The 16,022-nt window shown below is 51.2% G+C and overlaps 1 protein-coding gene across 11 annotated transcripts in view; it reads right to left on the bottom strand.

Moving 5' to 3' along the window:
- Positions 1–15,556: 15,556 nt before the first annotated feature.
- Babam2 (BRISC and BRCA1 A complex member 2) overlaps positions 15,557–16,022 on the bottom strand; it is a 450,578-nt gene continuing 450,112 nt past the window's right edge. For 10 of the 11 annotated variants that reach the window (XM_087553697.1, XM_087553689.1, XM_087553690.1 and 7 more), the window contains one exon: positions 15,557–15,924. In XM_087553697.1, coding sequence (XP_087409823.1) covers positions 15,861–15,924 — 64 coding nt within the window. In that variant the 3' untranslated portion in view covers positions 15,557–15,860. The remainder of the gene's footprint in view (positions 15,925–16,022) is intronic. The other variant, NM_199270.2, reaches the window with a different exon arrangement.

Below are 16,022 nucleotides of genomic sequence, written 5' to 3' on the forward strand. Positions count from 1 at the left end.
ACGCCCCTGGCAAGAGGCCCAGGCTTGGAGCTGGCTGCACAGGCTGCTTCGTGACTGAGAAGCTGCCTTCGGCCCTGCTTGGGGGTAGGAGGGGCCTGGGAAAATCAAATTGCTGGGGTTTTGAGGCCCTGTGGGGCTTTCTCAAGCTGTGTGTGGCAGCTAGGGGGCTGGGGGCACCAGAAAGTTCTTGTCTCCATTAGTCAGTGGATGGAGATTGAAGTATTAAGCTGGAACGCTTTTCTACTTACCTAGGCTTGGGCTGGGACTGGGGTTTTGGGGAGGGGGCTCAGGAAAGGCAGACTTGCCTCTTAGGTCTTTCAGAGAACTCCTGCTCTGTCCTCTGCCGTGGTAACTGATCAGTTCTGGAGATTTCTCTGGAGGGAATGGGCTGACATCCTCTGTTGTCTAGCTGCCCAGGCATCCCACTGCAGTCCCTAGCTCCAGAACTTGAGAGGAACCAAGCTCCTTCTATTCACCTCCAGGCCACTACTGTCATCTCTACAAAGGGCTGGGCTTGGGTGCAGAGCATGCCATTCACAAGCACTGAGGCATCCTTGTTTAAAGCAGCATCTTACAGCCACAGTGACCTTTGCAGATCACCAGGACGGTTAGGGCCAGCCACCAATATCCAGATGGCACATCCCTGTGTTGTCTGCAAGCACAACATCTGGTGGGGCCATCTCCAGATTTGGCTTCAGTGTTCCCACCTAGAAGGCCATAGGCAGAGACCTGGTGTGCTTAGCTCAGCAGCTCTGAGCACCAAGTACCCACTTGATATCCGTAGCGTTCTCACCTTCTGGCTGAGGATCTGGCGTGGCCTTGGGAAGGACGGGCAGAGTGAGACAGACTGAAGGGTACCTTGGATGGACATTAGATGTGGGGAGAGGATGGTAACTTAGAAAAAAGCCAGTGAGAGAAGCTAGGTGAATCTGAGAGAGGGTTTGGAGGGAGGAGAAACAGGACCAGTGAGTAGATGGATGGATATGGGGAGTGTTCACTTGTACGGGCCAGGGTGCCATTGTTGTTCTGTGTGGATTGCCTTGGCCTAAGGCCTGAGGCTCCTGGGTGAATGCACCTTTCTTTATATCTAGGGTGGTCCCGGGCCCAGATACTTCTAAGGAGGGAGTGAAGACAGTCCCATGGGTCCTTAGGAAACACTTGTTCCATGTTATCTTGTAACTGGCATTGTGACAGGTTAAAATGCATAGAAGGAAAAGGTGATGTCAGGACCCTTGTGGGGCCACAAATCACCTTGATCATTAGCCCATCCCTAACCTCCTCACTTCCGTTCTGCTGTTCTGTTATCTAAAACAGCGCCAGACACACTATTATTTTATACATGGTTACCTTAGCCTTTATCTCCAACCAGATGATTTTAAAAAAAAAAAAACCCCATATAACAACAACGTTAGTTCTTGGCCATGGCTATTAATTCAACAATGATTTCTTTTGTATGTGCATGCATATGGTGTATATATGTATGTGTGTATATGCAAGTGTGCTCATCTACGCATGTACACATGGAGGCTAGAGGTTGACCACAAGTTTCTTCATCAGTAGGTAAAGTAATGGCTCCCCGCCTTGATTTCTGGAGGTAGGGTTTTGGTTTGTCAAACTAATGAGTCCCTCAGATCTGCTGGTGCCCATGTCCCAGCGCTAGGGTTAGAGGTATGTGCCAGGGCACCCAGACTTTTCATGCGTGCTGGGAATCAGGACTCAGTTCCTCATGCTTGTGCAGCAAACACTTGATCACTGAGCCCCCAACCTCTCAATATCACGTGGAAACAAGTCCAGGGTCAGACTTCGCTGATGGTCTCTTTCTCTTGGGAAGAGCAATGGATTTAATTTCTAGGCTGGGGCAGTGGGGAGAGGGGGAGATCATCACAGAGGTTCAGTTTAGCTCACAATGTACTGTTTGCTTCATGATGGTATATAGTGATTTGTGGAGGGAAGAAATGAATGATGGAGCAGAGAAGGAACGGGAAATGTGGTTGTAGAGGAACGCGCTCTCAAAACTTGAAAACAGATGAGGACCCGGGAGAACGGTGGGGCCATTCCTGATCCAGTCCAGAGCTGTCTTTTGTTCCTTCCAACCACCCAGCCATGCCTGTCTGGTGTCCAAGGCTCATGAGCTCCTGTCCCATTGGCCTGTCTGCACCCTGGGGCGTGTTCCCTCGCTGGAACAGACTGGGAACAGGAGGGTGGAGGAGCACACACCCAGACACACTGCTGCTGGTGGGCTCTGCTTAGGAGGGGTCATCTGGTTCCAATCCATGAAATCTCGAAACTTTCCATGGGAACTTCTGTGCTCAGGCCCTCCCAAGTGGGCTGGGCAAGGCCAACCTGAGTGGGTTGGCACTTCTGGGCTGCTGCCGGACACCTCCAGTTTCCCCTGGTAGGCAGGGCCCGACATAGTGAACTCTGGAAGTCCCCAGCTGCTGGTTCAAACCCGGTAAGCTCTTCATAGTTAAATAACATGACTTCAGCAAGGTTCCTCAGTTTACCTCCACTTCACTTTCTTCACTGACATAACGTGGACATAAACAGTGCCGTTCGGATAAAGGAACTAAAGCCAGTTCCCGTTCGTGTTCGGTGTAGTGTCCCATATACGGCAAGGCCAACGCTCAGGGCTGATGCAGGCAGACTTGCCTGACCAAGGGTTACAGAAGCCCTGCTTCTGGACTTCTAGAAAAGTAACACAATACATATTCTGATATCAAATATAATTCAGCAAGGTTGGGACAGCGGCACGATCGCACATAGCAATGTGTCCTCTCCAGAGCATGACAGTCACCTGTCTGTTAGGGCAGGCTTTGCTAAATATGCTGTGGAGAAAAGTTTGGGTTTGGGGGGCCTGGAGGTGTTTGGAACTGTAGAAGAGGGTCTCTGTGTGTATCTGTGCTTCCATTAACATTACGTGTTGAGGAACATGGGGGTCTCTCCTGCTGGAGGGGCAGGCTTGGCCCCTGTGGTTTTCCCCACAGGCAGAGAAAGCAAGAGACAACTTGGAGTGTCAACAAATCCCGTCCTCAGGGCAAGTGGCACTGTCTTGGTGGAGCAGGATCTTTGCAGTGTGGTCCTCTGGGCTGGCGGGCAATGTTGAAGCTTTGGAGGTAAAGGCCTGAGGTAATATGGGCTTCCCTTGGTGGCTCCAGAAAACCTCTCTCTATGTAGGCTACTCAGATACACTGGGCCAAGGTTTGTGATCCATTTCCCTCTCTGCTCTGCTCTTCTAGGCCTCAGGGCTGAGAGGCAGAAACCAGCTCTCTTCAAGGCAGAATCAGAAGCTGGGCAGGATGTCTCACGGGGGTGCCTTACCCACCCCGTGATGCTGTAGAGAAGGACCTGTAGGTCTGCCCAGGACACGTCTGCTGGCTCTGGGCAGATCACTAGTGGGACAAGTGTTTTAATCACCCTTGGAAGTGAAGGGACTTGCCCAGGTTTCTGCCTTTGTATTTGACACACTTCCCCCATTTCTCTTCCCAGTTTGCGCAGTCTGTGGAGGCTTCCCAGGGACACTTTCTCTGACTATTGTTCCTGCTAAAAGCAGCTGTGGGAACAGTGGGGTTGAGCAGAAGCGTGGTGTGGGACCTTGCCTTGCCTGGAGTCTTGGCCCCTGGCAGGAGGGTGGGGGGTGGTGCATTCTTGCCTCCTCCACGTCTGGCGTGGGGGAATTCCCCCTTGCTGGGTGCCTGAGGATTAAACACAACACCTCAGCTAATGATAGAATATAAAGAGCAAACAAGACAAGAGTTGGGGTGGATGAAGGCTATAGATGCTTATAAAAGTGCTTTGAGCCCCTGGAAGAAAGGAGAGGCCAAACATAGAGCTCCTGTCTCAGCCCCTGATTGGCCTGAAGGGTATTCAGAGAGTCTCTGAGTTTGTAGTGAGGATGAAGTGAAGATGGCCTAGGCCCCAAAAGAAGGCTGGGATCAACCATGAACGTCTGGTGCTTTGGGGTTGTCCAGCATAGGAAGCTGGGATACTTGTCCCAGCCCAAGTCATTTCTAGGCCTTCCCTTGTCAGTCAAGGACAGAAGACCCCCACCTCTACCATGGCCAGTTTATGGCACCAGTGAAGACAGAGGGCTGGGCACCGACATGAGAACTTAAGCAGAGCTCCTGCCCTCGTCCACGAAGACTGCCAGATGGAGAAGGTCAGTCCTCTGGCCCTCACCTATGTTTGAGAGTATGAGGGGCCTCCCAGGCTCTGGGCCTCAGCATGAAATATACAAACAGCACATCAGAAGGTCACGAGGCTCACCATGACTCCAGTTTGGGCAGAGGGTCCCAGGGAGTAGAGCCCTGGGCTATTGTGTCTGGATAGCTATGGCTTACTCTGATGTGAAGGGTTGCTTCAGTGGAGTTCTGCCTGGGATCTTTCTCAGCTCTTTCAGTCTCTGCCGCTGGGTTCCCCTTTTTACAACTTTGTTGGAACATAGCTGCTTTCCTGTATGGTAGGTCAGGCTTGAGGCCCTGGACATGCTAAGATGTAGAAGGTTTCCTCAAGGCTCAGTGTGTATTCTAGAGGGGGACACAGAAGCTCCCATCCCTTTGACTCTGTACAATATAAAAGCCCGCTGAGATTGGTGATTGGAGCCTTTCTAGGATACACAGATGACCTCCGTGGTACATTGGTCCCTTCGATGGTAGTGCTGAGGCAGCCCGGCCAGTCACCGAGACCATGAGCTTTTCCCACACACCTCTGTTGTGGCTGGGCTAGAGTTGGGGCAGGCCAAGGGCTTTTTAGTAACTTCAAGGATGTAACAGTCCTCTGGGGGATCGTCAGATGCCTGCCAGGCCTGGTGGATCCCTCATCTCTTAGCCAGTATTCTCGTTTGCTAGGTGGGCACTGTTACTGATGCCAGGTATAGACAAACGGTGTCAAGGCAGGGGACAGGCAGGGAGGTTGAAGCAGTTGAGGATGCCGTCTCTGTAGCACTGGACTTCAGGAATTGTCTTCTTGACCAGTCACATCCTTCCACCTAGCCAGTGGGCCTGGGTTTTGCTCAGGCCAGGCCTCAGTTCTCCCGGATACTCTGACTGGCAGGAGAGGGTATCCCACATCCTGAGGCTCTGACAGGCAGGGACCGCCTCTCTTCTTTTCACCTCACACGTGTGTGCTGACCCTGGTTTCTGGATTCTACTGGAGGGGAGGCCCAGCCTGCTGGCTCATGCCAAGTCTCCTGGCCTACCCCACAGCCCCAGAGGTCTGGAAGCAGGTGGTGACATGCAGGAGACCTTAGCCTCCCACCCTACCACCTTGCTGTGCCCTCCAAGGGTGTAGTCTGTCTCCAGCCCCTTGGCTTCCCTACTGTGCACCATGCCTACCATTCTCAGTGCTAGAAACTTATTTTCATCTCTTCCCGTTTATTGTTTCTGCTCGAAGGCCCACCCTCTGCTACAGTGCGGTAATTTTTTTTAGCTGCCAGCCTCCACGTCTTGCTAGCTACCTTCCACCATTACACTGCCCATCCTCCCGAGCCTCACTCTGGCCTGACCTCCCCTGCTCATCACAGGGTTCCCATGGCTCTTAGCTTAGCACACATGAGTGCCTGTGAGTGTAGATGGTAACAGGATGGTCAAACATGTATTCAGTAACATTAAATAATAAATAATAAAACAGGATCTAAAATTGGTTTGTGTTGTTTTCAATCTAAATAAGAAAAATGTCTGGAAAGAAGCCCCCACATTCCTCAGGTCTCTGCTGGGATATTAAGCCCAGAGATAGAAGGGATACAAAGTATTTCTTGAACACTATTGCAACACTACCCAGTAAGCCTGGGTGTCAGGAGGGGGAGATTATGGGAGATTTCTGTGCTCTGCTCCTTTTATAGAGAAAAAAAAAAAAAAAAAACAACCTCAGTACCAAGTTTTAATGGACTGACACTGGAAGCATGCTGCTGGTGCGACACCTGTCCAGATGTCCTTTTCCAGGACTTGGGGACAGAACTTCCAGGCGGGACGATGTATGATGGGCCCTCCATGGCCATCAGCCCGCCAGGGGCTGAGTAGACGGGGAGCAGCCTGCCTCTGCTGACCAGTTGCTCCCTGTTCTGCAACCTCCAGGGTTGGGCAGGGCAGGGCAGAGCAGGCTGAGGCTGCGGAGAGCAGGCAGGATGGGTGTCATCCCCATTTCCTTTGCATTCTGTGGTATTTTTACCATCTCCTTTGGCCACATCCATCCGTCAGGCCCAAGCTCTGACCTGGCAACGGTAGGAGTCTACACTGGGTGGGAACCGGTGCAAACTGCTTCGGTTTTCATACAGTGGTGACAGTCGGCACTCCCCAGACCTGCTCATTCTCATTGCCACCCCGGGGCTTACAGGTAAGGGAGTTCCCACCCCAGCCCAGGGAGCAGCCGGCCAGCCTGAACCCATCGTCCTACCACCCCGCCCCTTGACTGCCACCCCTGCAGGCAGGGACTAACTCTGCCACCATGTCTGTGGAAGAAGGCAGATGGCAGGTTCGCACTGGGCCTGTGATGGAGCAGGTTTGGGGAAGAGGAGAAGCGGTGTCTCCCGGGTCTAGAACAGTACCTGGCACCTCGCTGGTGCTCCATAGTTAAATGAACGAGAATGTCCCATGCTCCTTAGCGGGAAGCCTGATCACCACAAGGAAGCAAAAGGATATCTTTGAAGCCAAAGGATTTGGAACTGAATTGTCCAGCCGGCCCCTCCTGCAGGAAGGCCCTGACCCATTGGCTACAACTTTATAAACAGACCATGCCCATCTGCTATTCTCTTAGGAGGCTATGGTCCTGCCTAAGGGCACAGTCAGTGGCACAGATATGCCCCTGCTTTACTGGTCTGGCCCTCTGGTGATGGGGATGCTCTCACCATTCATATAGTCCCAGTGCCAGCCCAGGGTGGGTGCTCAACCTAGACTCCAATCCTTGCTTCTCCCGAGAAGCAGCTCCCGCCTCCAGCGCACTGAAAAGTGCCCAACTGAGGACACAGGGATGCATAGCTTGATGCCTGGGTTGGTAAGATTTTGCTTATCTGAGACCCAGGCCTGTCAGCTCCCATGATGCACATATGGGCCCATCTAGATCAAGTTCTTTCGCCTTCAGGATGTCCTGATGCCCCTTTTTCTATGGCATCTTCAAGTCTGGCCACCACTCATCAGTGAAGGACTCTCACATCATCAGCCATACCTGGACCAATCTACTCCTGCCCCTGAACTCCCCATACTGGGCTCCTGACCCTGATACTTCTCATGCTGAACTCCTGGCCCTGATACTCCCCATGCTGGGCTCCTGACTTAGTGCCCCCCATGCTAGACTCTTGACTTGGTGCTCCCCATGCTGGGCTCCTGACCCTAGGCTCCCTATACTGAGTTTCTGACCCAGGTTCCCCATCCTGGGCTCCTGACTCAGGGTCCTCCACATTAGGTGGCTGATGGGAAAGAGAGTAGACACTCTTCCAAGAGATCCCTCCCACAGTTGGTGGCCCTGTGTGTTCCCTCAGCTTCTCTAGACAACTCAAGGCCAGTCTCCGCTGGGCAGGGCCTGGCCCAGAACACAGAGCTCTGGGGACAGCAGCAGAGGTATAGGCCTGGCAGTGAAGTCCTCACCACAGAAGAGTCCCTATCACCATGTTTTCCAGAGGGAAGGTACTCTTGTTGATAACGAGCTCACAGCTGTATGGGAAGCTTGTCAGCTTCAGGGGGCCATGGGGGTCTCCAGTGTGCAGTGGAAATCTTACAGGCCAGGATGAGAAGTGTTAGTTAACGCTGTGTATAACTGATTACTTAGTAACTGTAGCTTTAAAAAAAACTTTGCTAACAAGGGTCCCAGGTTAAGCTGCTTAGCACAGACTCTCTGGATGTCTGGCCGGGCTGCTGGAGACTCCCTGGGAGAGTGACCTGAAGGTTGTGTGGAAGGGGTGGGTCTCGCTAACTGATGCTGAAGAGCTGAGCTACGAGAGACAGGAGTACCTGGGGAAGTTCCTGCATGGAGATTACAGTGAAGACGGGCGTTTTAGAGCATTGTTTGCCCTCTGTGGCCGAGGTTCTAGGCTTTGATTCAGCCTGCAGGTTGAAAATGTTCAGAAAGACTCTGCATCTCTACTGAACATTCACAGACTTTTCTCTTGTCATTATTCCCTAAACCATTCAGTGTAACAATGATTTAATTGTATTTATCATATGCTGAGTATTATAAATAATAGGGGCGGTTTAAAGGATAGTCATGAGTCGTATACAAATACAAATATATAGTATTTTATATAGGGGACTTAAACATCTGCAGATTTGGATGTGGAGCAAGTGGAACCAGCCTCCACGGATAGCAAGAATGGGTAGGTGTACTGTGTGTCAGGCACTGGGCACTGGACATGTCCTGACTCATTGAACGCTTCTGCTGACCCCATCAGGTTGTGGAATCCCATTCTGCAGAGGGGGAAACAAAGGTCAAGTGGCTTGCCCAAGTTCATGCATTAGTAAGTGGTGGAGCCAAGATTTGACTCAGGCTGGCTGGCTCCAGAGCCCACGGGCCTCCACTCTGACAAGCTAATTAGCCCTGAGCATTAACATGGCTGTGCTAGGCTCCAGTCTGGAGTTCTCTGCATGGCTCTGGCAGTGGGAGAGACTGGGGGACTATAGGGTCTGGGTGGCTGGGTGAGAGCAGGTGAGGCAGGTGCCCCAGGGGCAGTCTGGGTACTGATGTTGGGCGAGAGGCAGGAGAGACAGGCAGGCAGCCATCTGGGTTGTGTAATTTACAGCCCACGCTGTGAGAGCCACCAGCATAGGGGCAAGATACCTCCTCCCACCTAGAATATGCCTCAGGCTTGGGAGGCACACTGGGGCAGCATGGGGGTGTGTGTGCGGGGGTACAGAGTCCTCGAAGTCCATACATACATGTGCAGGCAAAGACAGAATTGAGCTCCCAAGGTCACCTCACACTGAAGGTCCCCTTCAGTGGTGAAGTGGTGAAGGTGAGGGGGACCCCGACTCAGACACTAAACATGGTATCAGTCTCCACTTGGGTTGTGAGAGGAATCCTAGTCAAACCCTCCCCACAAGCCTGTTTGAACTTATGTCCTCTCACTGTCCCCTCCCAAGTCAACCCTGGGTAACTAGCATTCTGTAGACACTGTCATACTCAAATGACTCTTGGTTTTGGCTCTCTGCAGGATTGTCCCGTCAAGGGTCTCAGAAAGGTTAAAGAACCAAGAAGGTGGCATATGTGGACCATGTTCGAGAGGGCCTGGCTATCCTGAACTGTGTTTGAGAAGGGGGGACAGTAGCTGTCGCTATCAGCCCCCACCCATGCTAGCCTCTCATTTCTAGGTGGTAACTTCCTCTACCGCTTGCCAAAGGGTGCTCGAGTGCTGGTGTCCCATGTGGGGACAGGAGCGGTGACAGAACTGAAAGGGACTGGGTTTCTCAGAGGGTTCCTAAGGTGACTGGAAGGACACATTCCAAAGGGTCTTTGGAATGAGGAGACTTCTATGCCAGGCCTATTCCATGGAGACTCAAAGGAAGGTGAGGCGTACTACTGAAGGGACAGGAGCATCTGTCTGCAGGGCCTCCAGATGCCATCTTGCTCATCCCAAAGTCCTGGACAGGCAGCTGCCCAGAGGAGGGTCACGCTAGATGAGCCTTGGTTGCTTCCGGGCTACTTTTATTGCCATGACTGTCATGGTTTGTCACGACCCTACACATGACTCCCCACACTTGTAAAGTGTGATTCTTCTAAAATGGTGTGAGGGTAGTGTGGAGTGAAGTTCAGAGCCTCAGAGAAGGAAAATGTCCATTACAACTATTGGGGTTAACTTGGAACCATTCCACAGACCCACAGGCCTTTGGTGATACCTGGCTAAATTTCCTTGGTAGTTCTTAACAATTTCATCCTTTTCTTCCCAAATAGAAAAGCATTTAGACTTGGACCTGCAAATATGGTTTTAACTTTAAAGTTATATTTTGTCCCAAGCCATTGTAGCACAACCATCTGTTGGTATGATATACACTGAGGTAGTCACACAGACATCCTGCTCATATACAAAGTGCATTTTTGTTTTGGTCTTGGAGATGGGGTTTCATGCAGCCCAGGCTGTCAAACGCACTGCGGAGCTGAAGATGACATTTAACTTCTGACCTTTCCCACTTCCACCTCCCAAGTGCAAGAACTACAGACGCACGTTACCACGGCAGCTTCAAAGTCCTTTCTTGCAGAATCCACTGTGGTCAGTGTGTGACCTTGGAGCCAGCAAACGTGGGTCTGACTCTAGCTTCATGTGGTTTCCAGCCCAGGACCCACCATAGCAAGCCCCTATCATGGGAGAAATGTCCTAAACAACTGCCTCAATGAGTCACTTAATGGTGTCACCATGCTCTGAGAAATAGAGTGTTGGGCGGTTTGTGGCTGTGTGGGCATCTCAGCAGAGGATTATGAAAACAAAGATGGCTACATCATTGGTGACATTATCCTAGGGAGCCACCATTTGGTCACTGACTAAAGCCGCTGTGACAGTGTCTGAATGTTATCCGCAGGCCTGTTGTGACACAGGTGGATCAAAGTCTCCTTGACTGAGAAAGGGCAAAGCAACAGGGAGCTGTACTGACTCCTTGTGCTGTAGGGAAGGGCAGGGAGGAGAGGCAGGAGGGGAGAGATAGGGAGAGAAAACTAAGGGAGTGAGTGGCTTTGTGCCTTTGGGTAAGCTATAGAAGATTGTATGTTTTTTCATCTGATTCTCAGGACAATGGGGAGTGGATGGAATGGAGTCCCTTGCTAAGCTCGGAAAGCACTTCAACCCTGAGCTGAATCCCCACCCTTCATATCCTGATTCAAAAAGTGAGGCTGGGGCACACCTACAGTACTTAGTTTTCTGAGAATTTAAACTGTATGTACCTACTAGTGCCTCGGCCCCCATTTCTAACTGGCACTTCACGTTTTACCTTTTTCAGTTGGCATTGTACTCAAGCACGGAAGGTGAATAACTCTTTGTTTTTATTGTAAAGGTATCAGTGAATCAGTGCTGCTGCGTGGTATCTCACCACTAACAATTAGACAACCTAACTTTGCCTGTGCTAAGCTGCAGGATGAGCCTGTCCTCCGGACCTGGGCTGCTTCTGTTTCTAATCCCACGTGAGAGGCAAACTCAGTGCTGCCACTTTGCTGGCAAAACCGAGCCTCTGAAAGGAGTCTGTAGCCAGCCGGCAGGAACTGAAACTGAGTCAGAGGGAGAGTGAATTGCACTGCTCTGATTGCTTTGCTGTGGGAAAGCAGGGGCCAGGGAAGAAGCGGGTCAGTGGGTCGCGGTTCTCCACTGCAGCCTAGGAGGCCTGCTGAGTTAAAGCAAGATCTCTGACTGTGTGTGTGTGCGGTGTGTGTATGAGAAAGACAGACAGGCAGACAGACAGACATGCGTGCACACACACAGAGGCAGAGAGAAAGAGAGAGACAGAGACAGAGGGAGGCAGAGGCAGAGAGATGGGGGCTGGGGATAAATGAATCACGGGGCCTCTGACTCTGCGTTTAGTGACTTCACAGGAGAGAGGCTGGTTCTGATAGGGTTACTGTCGACACTACTCAGGGTCCCTGTACTCCTTTTTCTTTAAATCATAAGTGAGCTGGCTGTTAGATATTTGTCAGCTGCAAAGTAGGCAGACCAGGGTTTGGATGTAAGTCTCTCATGCAGAAGCTTACACTGTTTGTAGTTTATGTCTCAGGCTGTGGGTGGGGTTTTGGAAGCCATGCTGCCAGAAGTGGAACACTGGCTAACTAGGGTCTATTATGCCTTATTCCCGGGTGGCCAGGGGATGCCTGATCACATCCATACATCAGTAAACACACTTTCTGCTCTGATTCCTTTCCCTGAGATGTGAACATCTACTGTCTATGCCCTCCTAAGGTCAAGCTAGGGTGCGAGCCCGCCAAAGTTCACTCTGAGGAACCAATGGGTTTATCAGGCTTATTAGCAAGGGGTAAAGGATTACAGGCAGAGGCATGTGGGGCCTTAAAGCAGCCACTGGGTATTTCGAGGTCTGTACCCAGCATGCAGGATGACTCCTCCATGGCTGTGTGGATGAGAGTTCCCTTCCCTTCCTGTAGATTGCTTCTAGCCCAGTGGTTGGCAATCTGTGGGTCGAGACCCTACTGGGCTTGAACAGACCTTTCACAGAGGTCATCTAAGACCAGTGGAAAACTCAGTAATTTACATTATGATTCATAACAGTAGCAAAATTAGTTATGAAGTAGCCATGAAAATAATTTTAACATGAGGAACTATACTAAAGGGTCGAAGCATTAGGAAGAATGAGAACCACCGCACTACTCTGAGTCCCCAGGGCCATGAGCAATTAGGGCAGGAGTGGCCTCTGGATACTCAGGTGAGGATCCTATGACCTTCCCAGCCCCCTCCTTCCAAAAGGGAAGAGCGCAGTTCACAAGGCTGCCTGTGATGACCTTCGGGGAGCAGGCCCAGCAAAGATGGTGGCAGTTTGGCTTGCCTTAAATTACAAGGGCCGAGTAAGCTGGAGCTGGGATTTACAAGGCAGTAATAATGCGCTCTCCTCTATGGTACTTGGCTTCTTGAAAGCATTTTATAGCCATTTACTAATTAGTCCTCGGCTGCACTCTCTGAGCAGGTACAATGGCTCTTGATAGGCGAAGCCACAGATGAATTGTGAAAACACGAAAAGGACCCTCGCTCATGCAAAGGATGGAGGTCACACAACCTGGTGCTTGAACCATAGGAAGCAGTGCCTTTCAGTTGCTGGTGATCCCCCTCCCCAGTATTTTTACAAATGTGTATCAGAGAGGGGGGGGGGCAGAGGCAGAGACAGAGAGAGTGCATTATCACAGAGCATGTGTGGACATCAGAGGACAATTTCCTAGGGCCTGTTTTCTCCTTCCACTCGTTTGGAGGCAAGGTTTCTCTTCTTCCTGCTTCTTTGCTAAGTTTGAGACCTTCTGGCTGATCCTGTCTCTGTGTCCATCTCACCCTAGGAGCACTGTGATTGTAGATGCAGGCCATGACACTGAGCTTTACTTATGGGTTCAAAGATTAAAGTTAGGCTGCCAGGCTTGTGTGGCCAGTGTCCCCCCTCCCCCCAACCCCCAGTTGAGCCATCTCGCTTGCCCCATTTTCTGTTTTATTTTCCGATAAGAAAATCAGTTCAAACTCTTCCCGGGGTAAGAGAGCTGACCATCTGTGAACACAGTCTCCACCCCTACAAACCTACACAGAGTGTACTACCCCTTTCCAGGACAGATATAAAATAGCCTCAACTTGTTCCCTAGACCCACGGATGTCTGCTGCAGTCTTCAGCTAACCTGCTCCCTGAAATCATCATAGGTGAGCTTGCTAGCTGTTGATGGTCCCTCCTGGGACATCACCTGAGTATCCAGAGGCCACTCCTCCAAACCAGTTGTATGTAATTCTACACTAATTGTTCATGGTCCTGGGGGCTCAGAGAAGGCCTAGAGCAGTGGTCCTCCAACCTGAGGGTCTAGACTCTTTTGAGTCATCCAAGAGTATCAGAAAACACATTTATAATTCATGAGAGCAGCAAAATTATGAAGTAACAATGAAAATAACTTTATGGTTGGGGGTCACCACAACATGAGGTATTAAAGGGTAGTAGTAGCATTTGGAAGATTGAGAAGCCCTGGGCTTCTGATCTTGTTTCCTCGTCCATGGGGCAGGACTTGACCCCAGCTACTCGTCTACATCCCAGGTCTGCTGTGGAGAGACTCTAGCCCTGTCTGTGACAGTGCTTCTTAGACAGACGGTGTCTGCCTCACTCAGATTAATCATCTGCTAGCCTGGGCATGCCAACCCTAGAGGTTGACAAGGCAAGCTGGGGACGGCTGGAGATTGTTCTGCCGCCATAGGCTGCAGGCTGTAGGCTCTGCTATCTGAAGTGCAGGGGTCCAGTCTACGTATTTGCCACCCTATTCCAGAGCTGGCGATGTCTGCCTGGCAGGTACCAAGGAATCCTAGTTCCATCAGCTCTTGACTCAGTTGGCAGTGAAGCCACACTCATGCCCCTCCTTGCTTACAGGGTAGCCAGAATAATCCTAAACTACCATGGCAGGGAGCCTCAGGGCAGGGGTTCTCAACCACTGTGGGTTGTGACCCTTTTGAGAGTCGAACAACCCTTTCTTTCACAGGGGTCATGGAAGACTATGGGGAAATACAGATAGTTACATTACAATTCATAACAGTAACAAAATTATAATTAAGTAGCAGTGAAAAAATTGTATGGTTGGGGGGCCACCACACGAGGATTATAGGGTCACAGTATTATTAAGGTTGAGAACCATGGCTTTAGCCAGAGGTCTTGGAGCTCAGCACACATCTGCCCTGAAGAGAGGACACAGCCAAAAGAGACTCCAGCATGAAGCACCCAATAGACTCCCTGGGAGTCCACTAAGCTCTAGGTGCCCACCCTCTGGTTCCTATAAGTCTACTGAGTCTTACAGTGTAGACAAATGCAGGAACCCCTGAGAAGCCCCCTGGGAGATTCTTGTGAGCAGAGGTATGGTCTGGTCTAGCCCCACTTGTAGAATTACATAAAGGGAGGGACTGACTTGAGTCATGCAGCCAGTTAACAGCAGAGTGAGACGTGGACCCAGGACTCCTCTGTCCTGGGAATTCCCAAGGGCAGTGACCCAAGAGTGAAGATGGGCATCTCCCAGATCTGTTCCAGGTCCTCCCTAGCCTCTGGACAGCATCCTTGGTGCCGGGGTTAGGGGATGCAGGGAAGCAAGGTACCCCCTCACTGGTGCAACAGGGTCTAGAACTCCTTCCGTGAGAGGCCCAGCAGGGCTGTGTGTACCTTACAGGAGGAACCTCAGTTTAGCGAAGCAGAGGAGGGAGCCCAGGCCAACCACCATTCTTGGATCTTTTGCCGCTAGGAAGCGTCACACACTTTGCGTGGCCTTCTGGATAGGAGAGTGTTACAGTGACGTGTGTGGAGGCCTTGCTGAGGTCAAGCTGACTGCAGCCAGCTGGTGAGGGCTGGGAAGCTGCATGCTGCTATGGAGGGCCTCATGGACCCTTCCCACACACCCTTGCTTTGCTTCCAGTCACTAGAGCCTCCTGGCCATATTCTTCCCTCTGATGGGAATGGTAAAGGATGGGGGAGACTCGATGGCTTCTAAGGTGACCTCACTGTGTGACCCAGATTAGCCTCAGACTTGTGATCCTCCAGTCCCATTCTCTGGAGTGCTGGGATGTACCATATACAGCTTTGATCCTGCTCTGCTGCAGATGTCACACACACACCAGTGACAGTCCTTGACCCCTAACCTTTGTCTCCCATGAGCCCAGGGAGAGATCCACACAGGAACCAGTGGCTGCACGGTGCTGGGAACCGAGCATTTGTGACTGCTGGCTCTGGGCCTGTGCAGTGGCAACTGACCCCTGCAGGTTCAGAATCTTCAGGTCACCTCTTCTCCAGCAGAAGACTTCCCCAACTGGAAAATAAATGTTGGGGCATAAATTACAAACACAAACTCAGCACTAGTTTCAGTGCGGTAGGGAGAAGCCAAATGCGTGCAATGGAACTTTTAAAAGCCTTTAGGACAAAGACTTGAAAGAAGGGCGTGCGCATTCACAACATTTTATTTCCCTGGAAAAGTTCTCCATCGTAAAGCAGTTTATTTCTTTCAGCTAAGAAACCTAAGGAAGGAGGAGGAGCAGCCAGCGGTGAGGTGCTAGGACTCAGGGTGCTACCAGCCAGCTCGGGTTTGGGCTGCAGCAGAGCAGGGCTGTGTGGAGCAGGCAGAGCTGCTGCGTGAGCAAAAGGCCGCCATGAAGACATTCCAAGCGGCTTCCAGGAAGCAGCCTGAGCGCTGACACGCATGTGGACTGAGCAGTCTGGTTGGCTGTCTCTCAACACTGGTGTTTCCTAGAGCTTTCCATTGGCAAATGCAGCCTCCTGGAACTGAGGGACAAAGGTTTTGAAATAAGCCCTGGTGGGAAAGAGGGGAGAAAGAACTGCGGTTAGCATAAACAGCTTCGACCAAAAGTGCAACTCAGAGCTCCCACCTAACTCAGAACAGTTGTTATT

The sequence above is a fragment of the Rattus norvegicus genome, chromosome 6 (genome assembly GCF_021556685.1).
Source record: "Rattus norvegicus strain SHRSP/BbbUtx chromosome 6, alternate assembly SHRSP_T2T, whole genome shotgun sequence".
NCBI classification, from domain to species: domain Eukaryota; kingdom Metazoa; phylum Chordata; class Mammalia; order Rodentia; family Muridae; genus Rattus; species Rattus norvegicus.